General features: G+C 41.2%; 1 protein-coding gene across 1 annotated transcript in view; it reads left to right on the plus strand.

Moving 5' to 3' along the window:
• The window catches only part of LOC126335542 (sodium/potassium-transporting ATPase subunit alpha-like), a 154,299-nt gene that overhangs the window by 88,472 nt on the left and 51,660 nt on the right, over positions 1-14,167 (plus strand). Inside the window, exon 6 of the mRNA XM_049998975.1 lies at positions 6,010-6,227. Coding sequence (XP_049854932.1) covers positions 6,010-6,227 — 218 coding nt within the window. The remainder of the gene's footprint in view (positions 1-6,009; positions 6,228-14,167) is intronic.

Consider the following 14,167-nt stretch of genomic DNA (forward strand, 5'->3'; position numbering starts at 1 on the left):
AACGATTATGTAAACATTTTAGTTGATCAGGTGCACCCCCATGATTCCAAAAATGATGCCATATTTCGGGACGATAATGCCCTCATTCAGACAGCCAAGACAGTACAATCGTGGTATGAGGGGCATGCAAGTGAAATGCAGTGTCTTCTGTGGCCAGCACAGTCCCCGCACTTGAACATTATCGAACCCATTTGGGCCATATTGGAGCGCAAACTCCGGAGCAGATTTCCACCTCCCTCGTCACTTCAGGAGTTAGAAGAGGTTCTGATCGAAGAGTGGCATAACATTCCACTGGAGACTATACAGTCATTATATGCCAGTATTCTAAGAAGTATCGCAGCTGTATTACGGGCAAATGGTGGTCCAACACATGATTAATAAACCATTCCCAAGTAAGTGCACGTATTAAAATTATTTTGCCCATCCTCTGTAGTTAGCCCGCGAGTACAGGGTATGCCAGACGACCGTGTGGAACATTCTCGACAATGGTTACTGCCCTTTCACTTACAGCGTGTGCAGGGCTTACTAGCGACAGACTTCCAAGTCGCGAGCAGTTTTGTCACTGGTTTCTTCCCCAGGCAACCACGATTGCGGGAATTGTGTCATTGATGTTATTCAAAGATGAGGCCACCTTTACGCGGAGTGGTATCTTAAACTTTCATATGGCTCTGAGCACTATGGGACTTAACATCTATGGTCATCAGTCCCCTAGAACTTAGAACTACTTAAACCTAACTAACCTAAGAACATCACACAACACCCAGCCATCACGAGACAGAGAAAATCCCTGACCCCACCGGGAATCGAACCCGGGAACCCGGGCGTGGGAAGCGAGAACGCTACCGCACGACCACGAGATGCGGGCAAACTTTCATAACAGTCATCTATAAGACGCTATGCAGAAACTCTATGGAATGGTGACAGCGAGTCATCAGTAACTGTGCAGCCGGAATGTGTGGGCCGGGATAATTGCCGACCATATTTTGGCAACAGTCTTCCTTCCACGACGCCTAAAAGGCCGCAACTATCGCCGTTTCTTGCGGGCGACTATTCCTCCGCTGCCGGAAGAAGTTCCGTTGATGATTCGAAGGATTATGTGACTGATACAAGATGGCGGTCCAGCCCATTTCACCGCTAACGTGCGGACGCATTTCAGTCGTGCCTTCCCTGGTCAATGAATCGGACGAGGGGGTCCAGTTTCAAGGCCTGCTCGTTCAATGTACCTCAACCCGTACGATTTCTGGTTACCGGGCCATCAAAAGTATCTTGTATGCAAAAGCCATTCCATATATGGAGACACTGAAGCAGCGTATTCATACTGCCTTTGACACTGTTCGGATGCATCCTGGCCGATGCGAGTATGTGAGACATAAAACGCTGTAGCGCGGAGACGTATGCGTTGAGACACATGAAAACAATTTTAAACAAACTTTGAATGTATGAATGGTCTCTAGCATGGAAACAATGAATTTCCGGCCATAAGTTCATTAGACCTGTTTTGTTCCGTATCTTCTCATCGATCAGTCCCTAGAATTTGTACTCGGTGGAAAAAATCACCCTGTAAAATATAAAGACAGTTTACACACTCTAATCGAGCTTATTGCTAGTTTGCCTTTTATCAACTTCGTATTGCAAGATGTCGGCCGTAGGGATTCCACAATTTTTGAGAATGTTTTAATTTCAAGTTTGAAATCGGATTAGAAATCACAAAAGAAATATTTTCTCGTGTGATCTAATCACAAATGAACAATTTAGGAGTTTTTCCTGTACTTGTACTGTCATGCTTTGATTCTCGCCAAATTTATTTGTTTGATATAATTACAAATTTACAGTTTTCAGATTTTTTCCTTTGGTTGTTTTGTGAAACCTTCCTTTTTGTCAAACTTTATGATTCTAGGTCAACGGAAAGTACGCTGCAGGTTTTGATGAGTCAGTTTGCGAGCGTGAAAATACTTGACATAAATTACCGTATCTTTTGACTGCATTGACTTACAGGCTTAAAATTTTTCACTACCAAGGGGCCATCGACCTTAATACGTCACACAAATTTGAACTTAAGACGTCTACTTCTTCCGGAGAAAATCCATTCCTAACGGTCACTCAGACTTACACACTTACAGACGGACAGCAAAGTGATGCTAGGAACGTTTCGTTTTTACAGATTGAAACACGGAATCCTGAAAAAAGATGAATATTTCCTGGACAGATTTATGGACGTAAAAAAAGGTAACTAACTTTTCGACTTATCTGACATCTTCAAACACTTTTAAATAAAAACATCTAGACATATTCACGCTTTTTTTTTAGAGTTTCGGACCTCAATCGGTAAAAACGGAAACCTTGTAGTATCACTTTGTTGTCCGTGCGTCTATCTGTCGGTCTGTCTCTATCTGATTGTTGAAATCCGTTTTCTCTGGAACGGGTAGACGTATCAAATTGGAATTTCTGTCCCGTACTAACACCTATTGTCCCTTAGCGGTGTGAAAAATGTAAGACTGTAAGTCAATGCAGTCAAAAGATACGGCCATTTATGTTGCATATTTTTATACTCGAAAACTCACTCATCAAAACCTGTAGGGTACTTACCGTTGACCTAGAATCACGGAATTTGGCCCGAAATAAGGTTTCGCTGTACGACCAAAGGATAAAATTGGAAAACTGATAATTTGTAGTTACATCACACGAAAAATATTTTGCCGTCGTTTATTATCAGATTGTCTGTCTGTTCTTCCATATGGTAAGACCACTTTTTGTCAAGTCTGGGTAGGCGCATCAAGTTGAAATTTATATCACATATTAGGCACTATGGCCCTTTGGTGGTGTAAAAAATATAAGCTTCTAAGGAAGTGCAATCAAAACCAAGGCCGTTTATGTCGCATATTTTAGTACTTCCAACCTCACTCATTAAAATCCACACCATACCTCCCATTGATGCAGAATCATGAAATTTTGCAACAAGAAAAGGAAAAGTGGTACAAGAAAAGGAAAAAAAATCGGAAAACTGCTAAAACGTAATTATGTCGCAGGAAAAAATATTGTTTTGTCGTTTGTTATCCGACGTCAAACTTGCCATCACGTCACCTGACATGGGATATGTCATGTCGTACAATTATGACACAATGTGTCTTTGAAAAAATTGTTCAAATGGCTCTGAGCACTATGGGACTTAACTACTGTGGTCATCAGTCCCCTAGAACTTAGAACTACTTAAACCTAAATAACCTAAGGACACAGCGTCGTCTTTTTGCGACTTCCTTACAGAGACGTCATTTTCGAAAGTGCTTTGCTACTGGAATAATGCCCATTCAATGGTGATCATCTTTGCGTGCCATCTATAAAATACCTAATGCACTACGTGTTACGTTTTGCTTTTTGAAGTTCAACTGTTGTTATTCCTGAGAGCCAGGCTCCATACATGTTCCTTTATGTATTGTAAACATTGTCTTGTGGGTTCTGAATACAAAGGATTACAAAAGCATACAGTCGATCTTTTATTTCCGGAAGTATCTGTTTTTTTTTTTTTTATTTTGAAAGGCGTATACTGGACGAGTGGTTATTAACAGGAACGAAATGTAAGGCACTAAACGTTTACTTCATTATGTTCCTTATGAATGCAGGTATTCCTATAATGATCTAGTGAAATATCCTGTACGCAGTACTGCTCCTGCTACTGATATCCCACGGAAGATGTCAATGAAACCATTCGAGTACTTTGATTAGTGTGACAATACTATGGTAATGTATGAGTTAAAAACGTAACAACACAAAATTGTGCTAAATACATAACTTTACCATGCATATTTATTCCTTTCTCAGGAAAAAGACCTTATTCCAAGATTCTTCACTTATTTTTTTCAAAGAGATTGTAAAACTTAGCAACTGGAGTAATGATAAAATGTCCATTTCATTCTCTTCTTTAAACACCAGAAAGCCCATCCTTTTACGTTCCAGGTACACATCCTCTGAAAGTTTTCCTTCGTTCCTGAAAACTCAAGATTTTTGATTGTATCATTTACTGGGATCTTCCCGGTTTCGTTGCCCGAATCTGATTCTCCTGGATGAGCAATCTGTCTCCGACGTGTTTGTCTGTTGACTGTTACTAATAGGCTGTCGGACCCCTTCGTAGCGCTGCTCATGCACGGTTGTTTACATCTTTGGGCAGGTTTAGTGACATTTCTGAACAGTCAAAGGGACTGTGTATGTGATAAAATATCCACAGTCAACGTCTATCTCCAGAAGTTCTGGGAACAGGGGTGATGCAAAATTTTTTTGATGTGTGTAAAAATTGAAAGAAAATATACACAAGTATATGGCGTTCTACGGATCGGAGCGTGGAATGTCAGATCCCTTAATCGGGCAGGTAGGTTAGAAAATTTAAAAAGGGAAATGGATAGGTTAAAGTTAGATATAGTGGGAATTAGTGAGGTTCGGTGGCAGGAGGAACAAGAGTTTTGGTCAGGTGAATAAAGGGTTATACGAATGGAAAAACTGGTAGAAGCTGACCTCGGGGAAGATCAGTTTGGATTCCGTAGAAATATTGGAAGACGTGAGGCAATACTGACCTTACGACTTATATTAGGAGAAAGATTAAGGAAAGGTAAACCTACGTTTCTAGCACTTGTAGACTTGGAGAAAGCTTTTAACAATGTTGACTGGAATACTCTCTTTCAAATTCTAAAGGTGGCAGGGGTTAAATACAGGGAGCAAAGGGCTATTTACAATTTGTACACAAACCAGATGGCAGTTATAAGAGAGTGGGTACATGAAAGGGAAGCAGTGGTTGGGAAGGGAGTGAGACATGGTTGTAGCCTCTCCCCGATGTTATTCAATCGGTATATTGAGCAAGCAGTAAAGAAAACAAAAGAAAAATTCGGAGTAGGTATTAAAATCCATGGAGAAGAAATAAAAACGTTGAGGTTCGCCGATGACATTGTAATTTTGTCAGAAACAGCAAAGGACTTGGAAGAGCAGTTGAACGGAATGGACAGTGTCTTGAAAGGAGGATTTCAGATGAACATCAACAAAAGAAAAACGAGTATAATGGAATGTAGTCGAATTAAGTCGGGTGATGCTGAGGGAATTAGATTAGGAAATGAGACACTTAAAGTAGTAAAGGACTTTTGCTATTTGGGGAGCAAAATAACTGATGATGGTCGAAGTAGGGAGGATATAAAATGTCGACTGGCAATGGCAAGGAAAGCATTTCTGAAGAAGAGAAATTTGTTAACATCGAGTATTGATTTAAGTGTGAGGAAGTCATTTCTGGAAGTATTTGTATGGAGTGTAGCCATGTATGGAAGTGAAACATGGACGATAAATGGTTTGGACAAGAAGAGAACAGAAGCTTACGAAATGTGGTGCTACAGAAGAATGCTGAAGATTAGATGGGTAGATCACATAACTAATGAGGAGGTATTGAACAGAATTGACGAGAAGAGGAGTTTGTGGCACAACTTGACTAGAAGAAGGGATCGGTTGGTAGAACATGTCCTGAGGCATCAAGGGATCACAAATTTAGCACTGGAGGGCAGCGTGGAGGGTAAAAATCGTAGAGGGAGACCAAGACATGACTACACTAAGCAGATTCAGAAGGATGTAGGTTGCAGTAGGTACTGGGAGAAGAAGAACCTTGCACAGGATAGGGTAGCATGGAGAGCTGCATCAAACCAGTCTCAGGACTGAATACCACAACAACAACATCAAGAAAATGTAACTGATTCAGTAATAGCGCTCTTAATCGTTCGATAAAAACGGAGTTGTTTCACATTTAAAATATTTATTTTTCGGAAACACGACGGATACGGTTTATTACGCTATGAATAATTGTTGCATCCATTTTTTTTATTTTGGAATCGAACTAGTGACATCTGTTTCCGTCAATGTGTATGATTAAAAATTTATACATTTTACGTTATTTCTTCAAGGTGCGTTTCAGTATTCTCTAGTTTGCAGGGTTTGTGATGGAGTCGTGATGCAGCTTACGTGATGACAGTGCGCCGTGGTGCGCAGGTCGTCTGAGGAGCTGGACAACATCCTGAGCACGTACGACGAGTTCGTTTTCGCGCGCACGTCGCCCACGCAGAAGCTGAGCATCGTGGAGAGCTGCCAGCGCCTGGGCTACATCGTGGCCGTCACCGGGGACGGCGTCAACGACGCGCCGGCGCTCAAGCAGGCCGACATCGGCGTCGCCATGGGCGTCACCGGCTCAGACGTCGCCAAACAGGCAGGTGGCAGCACCGCAGCAAGCCCAGCCCGCGAAATAAGCGCCAGGCGTACCACGTAGATGTCTGTGCGCCCTCTACAGGGTGTTACAAAAAGGCACGGCCGAACTTTCAGGAAACATTCCTCACACACAAATAAAGAAAAGATGTTATGTGGACATGGGTCCGGAAACGCTTAATTTCCATGTTAGAGCTCATTTTAGTTTCGTCACTATGTACTGTACTTCCTCAATTCACCACCAGTTGGCTTAATTGAAGGAAGGTAATGTTGACTTCGGTGCTTGTGTTGACATGCGACTCCTTGCTTTACTGTACTAGCATCAAGCACATCAGTACGTAGCATCAACAGGTTATTGATCATCACGAACGTGGTTTTGCAGTCAGTGCAATATTTACACATGCGGAGTTGGCACATGCCCATTTGATGTATGGATTAGCACCGGGCAATAGCCGTGGCGCGGTACGTTTGTATCGAGACAGATTTCCAGAACGAAGGTGTCCCGACAGGAAGACGTTCGAAGCAATTGGTCGGCGTCTTAGGGGGCACGGAACATTCCAGCCTATGACTCGCTAGAACGACGAGCACACCTGCAATGGACGAGGCAATTCTTCGTGCAGTTGACGATAACCCTAACGTCAGCGTCAGAGAAGTTGCTGCTGTACAAGGTAACGTTGACCACATCATTGTATAGAGAGTGCTACGGGAGAACCAGTTGTTTCCGTACCATGTACACCGCGTGCAGGCACTATCAGCAGTTGATTGGCCTCCAGGGGTTTTGAACATTTCCTGCAACAAAGTGTTTGAAGTCACGCTGGTACGTTCTGTTGCTGTGTGTTTCCATTCCATGATTAATGTAATTTGAAGAGAAGTAATAAAATAAGCTCTAACATGGAAAGTAAGCGTTTCCGGACAAATGTCCACATAACATATTTTCTTTCTTTGTGTGTGAGGAACGTTTTCTGAAAGTTTGGCCGTACCTCTTTGTAACACCCTGTATACGTGCAGCTTAAGTAGCACTTGCTCAGACAGTGTAGAATACACGTTAGGTGGTATCCAGAAATTCGCCAAATAACTTCTCTTTATTTATTTATTTATGTACACGTTGAGTTCTGTAGGACCAAATTGAGGAGCAAATCTCCAAGGTCATGGAACGCGTCAGTACCTGAAATTACAACATAAAAGTAATAACAGAAAAAATGTTTATGAAACCGAAAAAAGTCAGTCCATAAGTTTAAGTAAACGCAATCAACAATAAAACAAGCACTCAATCTTCTGAAGACGGAACTTAGACAACAACCAGGCCCCAAGGGACATAAGTATAAGGATGGAATTAGAGAAGACAGCCCAGTACATATAACTAAGGACGTACATGAGATGGCATCTCAGACAACAGACAAAGTATCTGAGGACTCTCTTACTAGTCACGACATACGATTTGAACAGAATCGGCCTGAAAATGACGCTGCAGCCGCTCCTGGGGGGCAAGAACTTAGGACGGAACGCCTACCACGACACAGCACGGCACCATAACGTCCTAATTCACAGAGGGACTCAAATGACGACAATCGGAAGATAAAATGTCTAGCACAGCTTGGACGCCGTTCAGAACTTAACTCAGCTGTAATGACAACGGATAATAACCACAAAGTACGCGTACAGCCTTCGAAAGAGCCGCGGCTAGAGGAAAATGCTACAGCCCTTACTATTGGTCGGCGCACACCACGGACAGAGCGCCAGAAGCGGCGCGGACGGCAGAGGGAACGCCTAGCAGAACGTAGGCAGAAATAACACTGTTCGACATGGGTTCTATTTCTGATATTAGAGTATGTGCTTCTAGACCATTGTACCGTGGGAAATTAAAATGTGTAAACAAAATATCGTTGTCAGGGATAGTTTTTATGTAATATGTATATATATGTATATTCACAATTCATGGCAAACACAGAGACGTTATAGAGAAATACGGGTATGTTGCCGCATCCAGTAGTGATAGAACGTGATATTTTCTTGTGCAACAGCAGATTTGAAGAATCAGACATCATTACGTTATCCCCCGCCACACCTATGTCATTAAGACCACCTGAAACATCTCATTAACTCGAACGGCGACAGCCGGTCGCTGTCTCGGCAGTAAAGCTTCACACCTCCTAGGGGCAGGTGCATCGAGTTTACAACAGTGGTGTTAGCCGCAATTTGCGTCAGTCTTAACGAGTGGGTGTTTTGGCTGACAAGTAACTGACTGTCATATTTCCGAGTACGGTTGATTTTTTTAGTTTCTGTGTAAACTGATTGAGCCTAGTGCTGAAGGTAAAACTTCTGCTTGTTTTTACACATCAGCGTTCCTCTAGTTCCCTACTATTAATTTAATACAGGGGTTTTACCAAAGTGGTATTTTTAAATTTGCAGAAATGCCACCTCGTCGTCGATGTCGATATAAGCCGGACAACTTCTGCTACATCTGTGGGAAGTTCACTTTTGCTAGAAATAGGAAGAAAATTTCCTCAGTCATAAAGAAAGCATACAAACATTACTTTGGAGTAGAGGTAGGAGACCAAGATAAAGAATGAGCACCACATTTCTGTTGTGCTACATGTTACTGCAAAGTAATTCAGTAGTGGAAAGGTAAAGAGAATGTGGCGTTGTTTTCTGTTCCCATGGTGTGGAGAGAGCCTAAGGACCATGTTACTGATTGTTATTTCTGTCAGGGTTTTACAAACAAAAAGTCAAAGAGGCACATTGTTCACCGAGATCTACCTTCAGCGAGAGTGCCAGTGCAGCATTCCGACAACCTTCCAGTACCTTCAAGAGCTCGAGGTCAAATTCGGAGTGACAGTGAAATAAGTAGTACTGAAGAAATCACAGATGATGATTCTTTATATCACTGCACAAGTGAGTCATCGACACGTTTGTTAACACATGCAGATTTAAATGATTTAATACGTGATCTAGGACTAAGTAAACAAAAGGCGCAGCTGCTTGGTTCAAGATTACAAGGGTATAATCTACTGCACCAAAGTACTAAAATCAGTGTGTTCAGGCACAGAGAACGTGCCTTTATTTCTTATTTTTCAACGGACGAAGCACTGACATTTTGCAATGACGTGGCTGGCCTGATGAAAGTGCTGAACTTCACTTGTATTTCACAGGAGTGGAGACTTTTCATAGATGCATCGAAAACAAGACTGAAGGGTGTTTTGCTCCATAACGGAAATAAAATCCCCTCTGTTCCAGTAGCTTACACTAGTTTGACAAAAGAGAATTACGAATTCGTACAAAGGATGTTAAATTCATTAAAATACAATGAACACAAATGAAAAATATGTGCAGATTTCAAGGTAATTGCTATGGTACAGGGAATGCAACAAGGATACACAAAGTATGCCTGTTTTCTTTGCAAGTGGGATAGTCGAGACCGAAATTCTCACTACGTGAAAAAGAAATGGCCTAGGCGAGGGTGGAAAGTTGGAGAAAAGAATATACAACGTGAAAATCTGGTAGCTCCTGAATATATACTACTTCCACAACTTCACATCAAACTTGGCCTGATGAAACAATTCGTGAAGGCCATGGATCCAACATGCTGTGGGTTTGCATGTCTAGCTACCAAATTCCCACGTCTTTCAGCTGCAAAAATAAAGGAAGGTGTATTTGTGGGCCCACAAATCAGGGAGCTGCAGAAAGGTGCAAATTTTGAAGCATGTTTAACTGATAAAGAAAAAACTGCATGGGATTGTTTCAAGATGGTGTCGGAAAACTTCCTCGGAAGAAGAAGAGCTACTAACTACAAAGCAATGGTAAAGGATATGATCAAAGCATATCAGGATTTGGGGTGCAATATGTCTTTGAAGGTACACATGATGGACTCTCATCTGGACTACTTCCATAAAGATATTTCTCCATAGAAAGGCTATATGAAGGGAAGTGGGTACCTTCTATGTTAACAGATTATTTCTGGAATATCATTCGAGAGAAGAAAGATTCACAATACAAGAGAAAAAAGTGATTTGCATTACAAGGCAGTGGCTGATTGTTTGTCGATTTTCTGTAATTTCTCATGTCAAATAAATGCTTTGAAGTGTATACACAAAGGTTACTGTGTTATGTGTTAGATCCCACCCTCCATTAATGTGATGAACTTATAACTTCATAAAGATGTGCATTTGTTTGTCGAATTTCACCTCATGTTTGCTGCACTATATCAGGAATTGAAAAGAGAAATAAAATTGCGATTACACATAAACTATCCCTGACAGAAAAAAAACTAAAAACAGTTTTCAATTCAGCACTCAAAATACAATTAGAATCACAATATTTTTTATCAGAAATAGAAAAAAAGGTTTTTTTGTAGAACAGTGTAATGGACTCGTTCCAGCCTGGAATCAGTATCAGAGAACACCTGAAGAAGACTGCGAGTCACGCAGTTGAAATATCGTGCAGGAAAAACGCGAATAACCGGCAGAAACCCGATTAATCAACATGACAACGCCTCGCCGGGAAAGCTTGAAGAATTACAATACAAAAAAGAATCACCTTAATTTTTCAAGGAACTCCTCGACAGAATAGAAGCAGTGACCCACGAGGAAACGTTTCAGTTTCGATTTGAAAGCGCGTGGATTACTGCTAAGATTTTTTAATTCGAGCGGTAGGTTATTGAAATGGATGCAGCAATATACTGCAAAACCTTTCTGTACAAGAGTTAAGGAAGTCCGATCCAGATGCAGGTTTGACTTCTGCCGAGTATTAACTGAGTGAAAGCCGCTTATTCTTGAGAAGAGGCTAATATAGTTAACAAGAAATGACAATAAGGAATATATGAGAGGCCAATGTCAAAATAAGCAGACACGTGAACAGGGATCGACAAGAGATTCGTGAACTTACACCACTTATGCCCGAACCGACCGTTTCTGAGCCAAGAATATAATTTTTTTAATGGGAAAAGTTACCCCAAAATATAATACCGCACGACATAAGCGAATGAAAATAAGCAAAGCAGACTAATTTTCGTTTCGAAGGACCAGATAGAATAGTAAAAATGGCAGTATTAAGTCTTTGAACAAAACCCTGAACGTGAGCTTTCCACGGTAGCTTACTATCTATCTGAATACCTAGAAATCTGAACTGTCCAATTTCACTAATCATATGCCGATTTGGTTAAATTAAAATGTCAGGTTTTATTGAATTGTGTGTTATAAACTATAAAAATTGATTCTTACTGTGACTTACCATTAATTTATTTTCTACCAACTATGAAAGGTCACGAACTGCACTATCTGAAACCGAGTCAATGATGCACACAACATCCTTTAATACCAAGCTAGTATCATCGGCAAAAAGAAATATTTAGAGTTACTCGTAATACTAGAGGGCATATCATTTATATAAATAAGGAACAGGAGTGGCCCCAACACTGATCCCTGGGGCACCCCCCATTTGACAATACGCCACTCAGACCCCGCATCACAATCATTCTCAAAATCATGAATGATGACCTTTTGCTGTCTCTTGCTAAAGTAAGAGGTGAACCAATTGTGAGCTGCTCCCTGTATTCCGTAATGGTCCAACTCCTGGAGCAATATTTTGTGATCAACACAGCCTTTTCAATAACTTTAGCAAACACTGATGGCATAGAAGTAGGTCCAATATTATCTACATTACCCCTTTTCATAAAGCAGCTTCACTACTGAGAAAAGGAAACTGACCATTCCCAAAGGAAAAATTGCAAATGTGGCTAAATACAGGGCTAACATGTACAGCACAGTGCTTTAATATTCTGCAAGGCATGAGAGTCCTTAGTCTTCAGTGATTTAATTAATGACTCAATCTCCTCCTTGTCTGTGTCACTGAGGAATATTTCAGATATCAGTCTCGGAAAGGCATTTGCCAAGAGAGTTATATGTAGAAACTAAATTTTTACTTAATTCGCCAGCAATGCTCAGAAAGTGATTGTTAAATACTGTACATATATCTGATTTATCAGTAACAGAAATATTTTTACTACAAACTGACTTTATATTGTCGACCTTGTGCTGCTGACCAGACACTTCCTTCACAACTGACCACATGGTTTTAATTTATTCTGTGAATTAGCTACTTTATTTGCATACCACATACTCTTTGCCTTCCTAACAACATTTTTAAGCACCTGACAATACTGTTGTAAGGGGTTACCGTAACTTGATTGTGACTACTTCAAACATTTTGATGTAAGTCCAGCTTTGTTCTACATGGTATCCTTATCCCACTAGTCAGCCACCCAGGTTGCCTATTACTGCTAGTACCCCGCTTAGAACGTTCTAATAGAAAGCAACTCTCAAAAAGCATGAGAAATGTGTTAAGGAAAGCATTATATTTATGATCTATGTTATCGCCACCATAATCATCCTGCAGCTCTTGTTCCTTGACAAGATTTAAAAAACTCTCTGTTCGTGTTGGATTAACTTTCCTACATAGTTTGTAATTACATCTGACATTTGTTTGAGTACAAAAGCCTTGTAGTGTTAAAATTCGTGCATCATCGTCTGAAAGACCATTCACCCCTTTACTAACAGAATGCTCATCTAGTAATGAAAAATGAGTAAAAATATTGACTATGGCTGTGCTACTGTTCCCCTGCACCCTACATGCAAAAAACACTGTCTCCATCAGATCATATGAATTTAGGAGATCTACCAATATCCTTTCTCTTGCACAATCATATACAAAATTTATATTGAATCCACCACAGGGGTATAACTAATTTCTGGTACTTCCTACAAAATGAATCAAGAACCCTCTCTAGCTTGAGCAGAAATGCTCTGACGTCAGAGTTAGGGGACTATAAACAACAAAAATTGGAAGTTTAGTTTCACTAAATTCAACTTCCCCTGCACAATATTCAAACATCTGTTCAGTGCAGTGCCGTGATACGTCTATGGGCTCAAATGGAATACTGTTTTTTTTATGAACATGGCCACTCCCCCACCCCGCAAAGAACTACTTGAAAAACAGCGAGCTAATCTGTATCCTGGTAAAGGAAGCCTCCGAATTGTCAAATTATTTAAGTGGTGCTCTGATATACTAATAATTGCACAGTCAACATCTATAACCAGTTCATTAACTTTATCTCTGATACCTGTTACATTCTGATGAAATATGCTATTTCCTTCTCTACTTGGAAACATGACATCCTCTGAAGGAGATTCCTTAGTTAGAGGAACTTCCTTTAAGCAGGTACATCTATTAGCTGACCACAGTCTAATAAAGGTGCAGCTCTAACACACAACTACTCTAGGAATTTTTCCATGAGTGATCCCACCCACACCTACAAGCTTTGCCAGTCTCCCATTCCCATACCTACTGAGCTGCAGGCCATACCTAGTGAAACCTGATCTACTGACAGACTCAACTGGCACCACTGCAATGTGATCCATGCCCTCTGCCGTCAATGCCTTCTCCAGCCCCAAAATGGCTCGGAGCACTATGGGACTTAACATCTGTGGTCATCAGTCCCCTAGAGCTTAGAACTACTTAAACCTAACTAACCTAAGGACATCACACACATCCATGCCCGAGGCAGGATTCGAACCTGCGACCGTAGCGGTCACGCGGTTCTAGACTGAAGCGCCTAGAACCGCACGGCCACACCGGCCGGCTCTCCAGCCCCATGTTAACGCGCCTAACAGCCACATCAAGATGAGGCAGATCATGAAGCTGAAACAGTATCACCAAACACACATTGGCGCCACCAGTTTGAGTAGGTTTCTTTACCAGGTCACCACCTACATAATACACTCCTGGAAATTGAAATAAGAACACCGTGAATTCATTGTCCCAGGAAGGGGAAACTTTATTGACACATTCCTGGGGTCAGATACATCACATGATCACACTGACAGAACCACAGGCACATAGACACAGGCAACAGAGCATGCACAATGTCGGCACTAGTACAGTGTATATCCACATT

Source organism: Schistocerca gregaria, chromosome 1, assembly GCF_023897955.1.
Source record: "Schistocerca gregaria isolate iqSchGreg1 chromosome 1, iqSchGreg1.2, whole genome shotgun sequence".
Taxonomy (NCBI): Eukaryota; Metazoa; Arthropoda; class Insecta; order Orthoptera; family Acrididae; genus Schistocerca; species Schistocerca gregaria.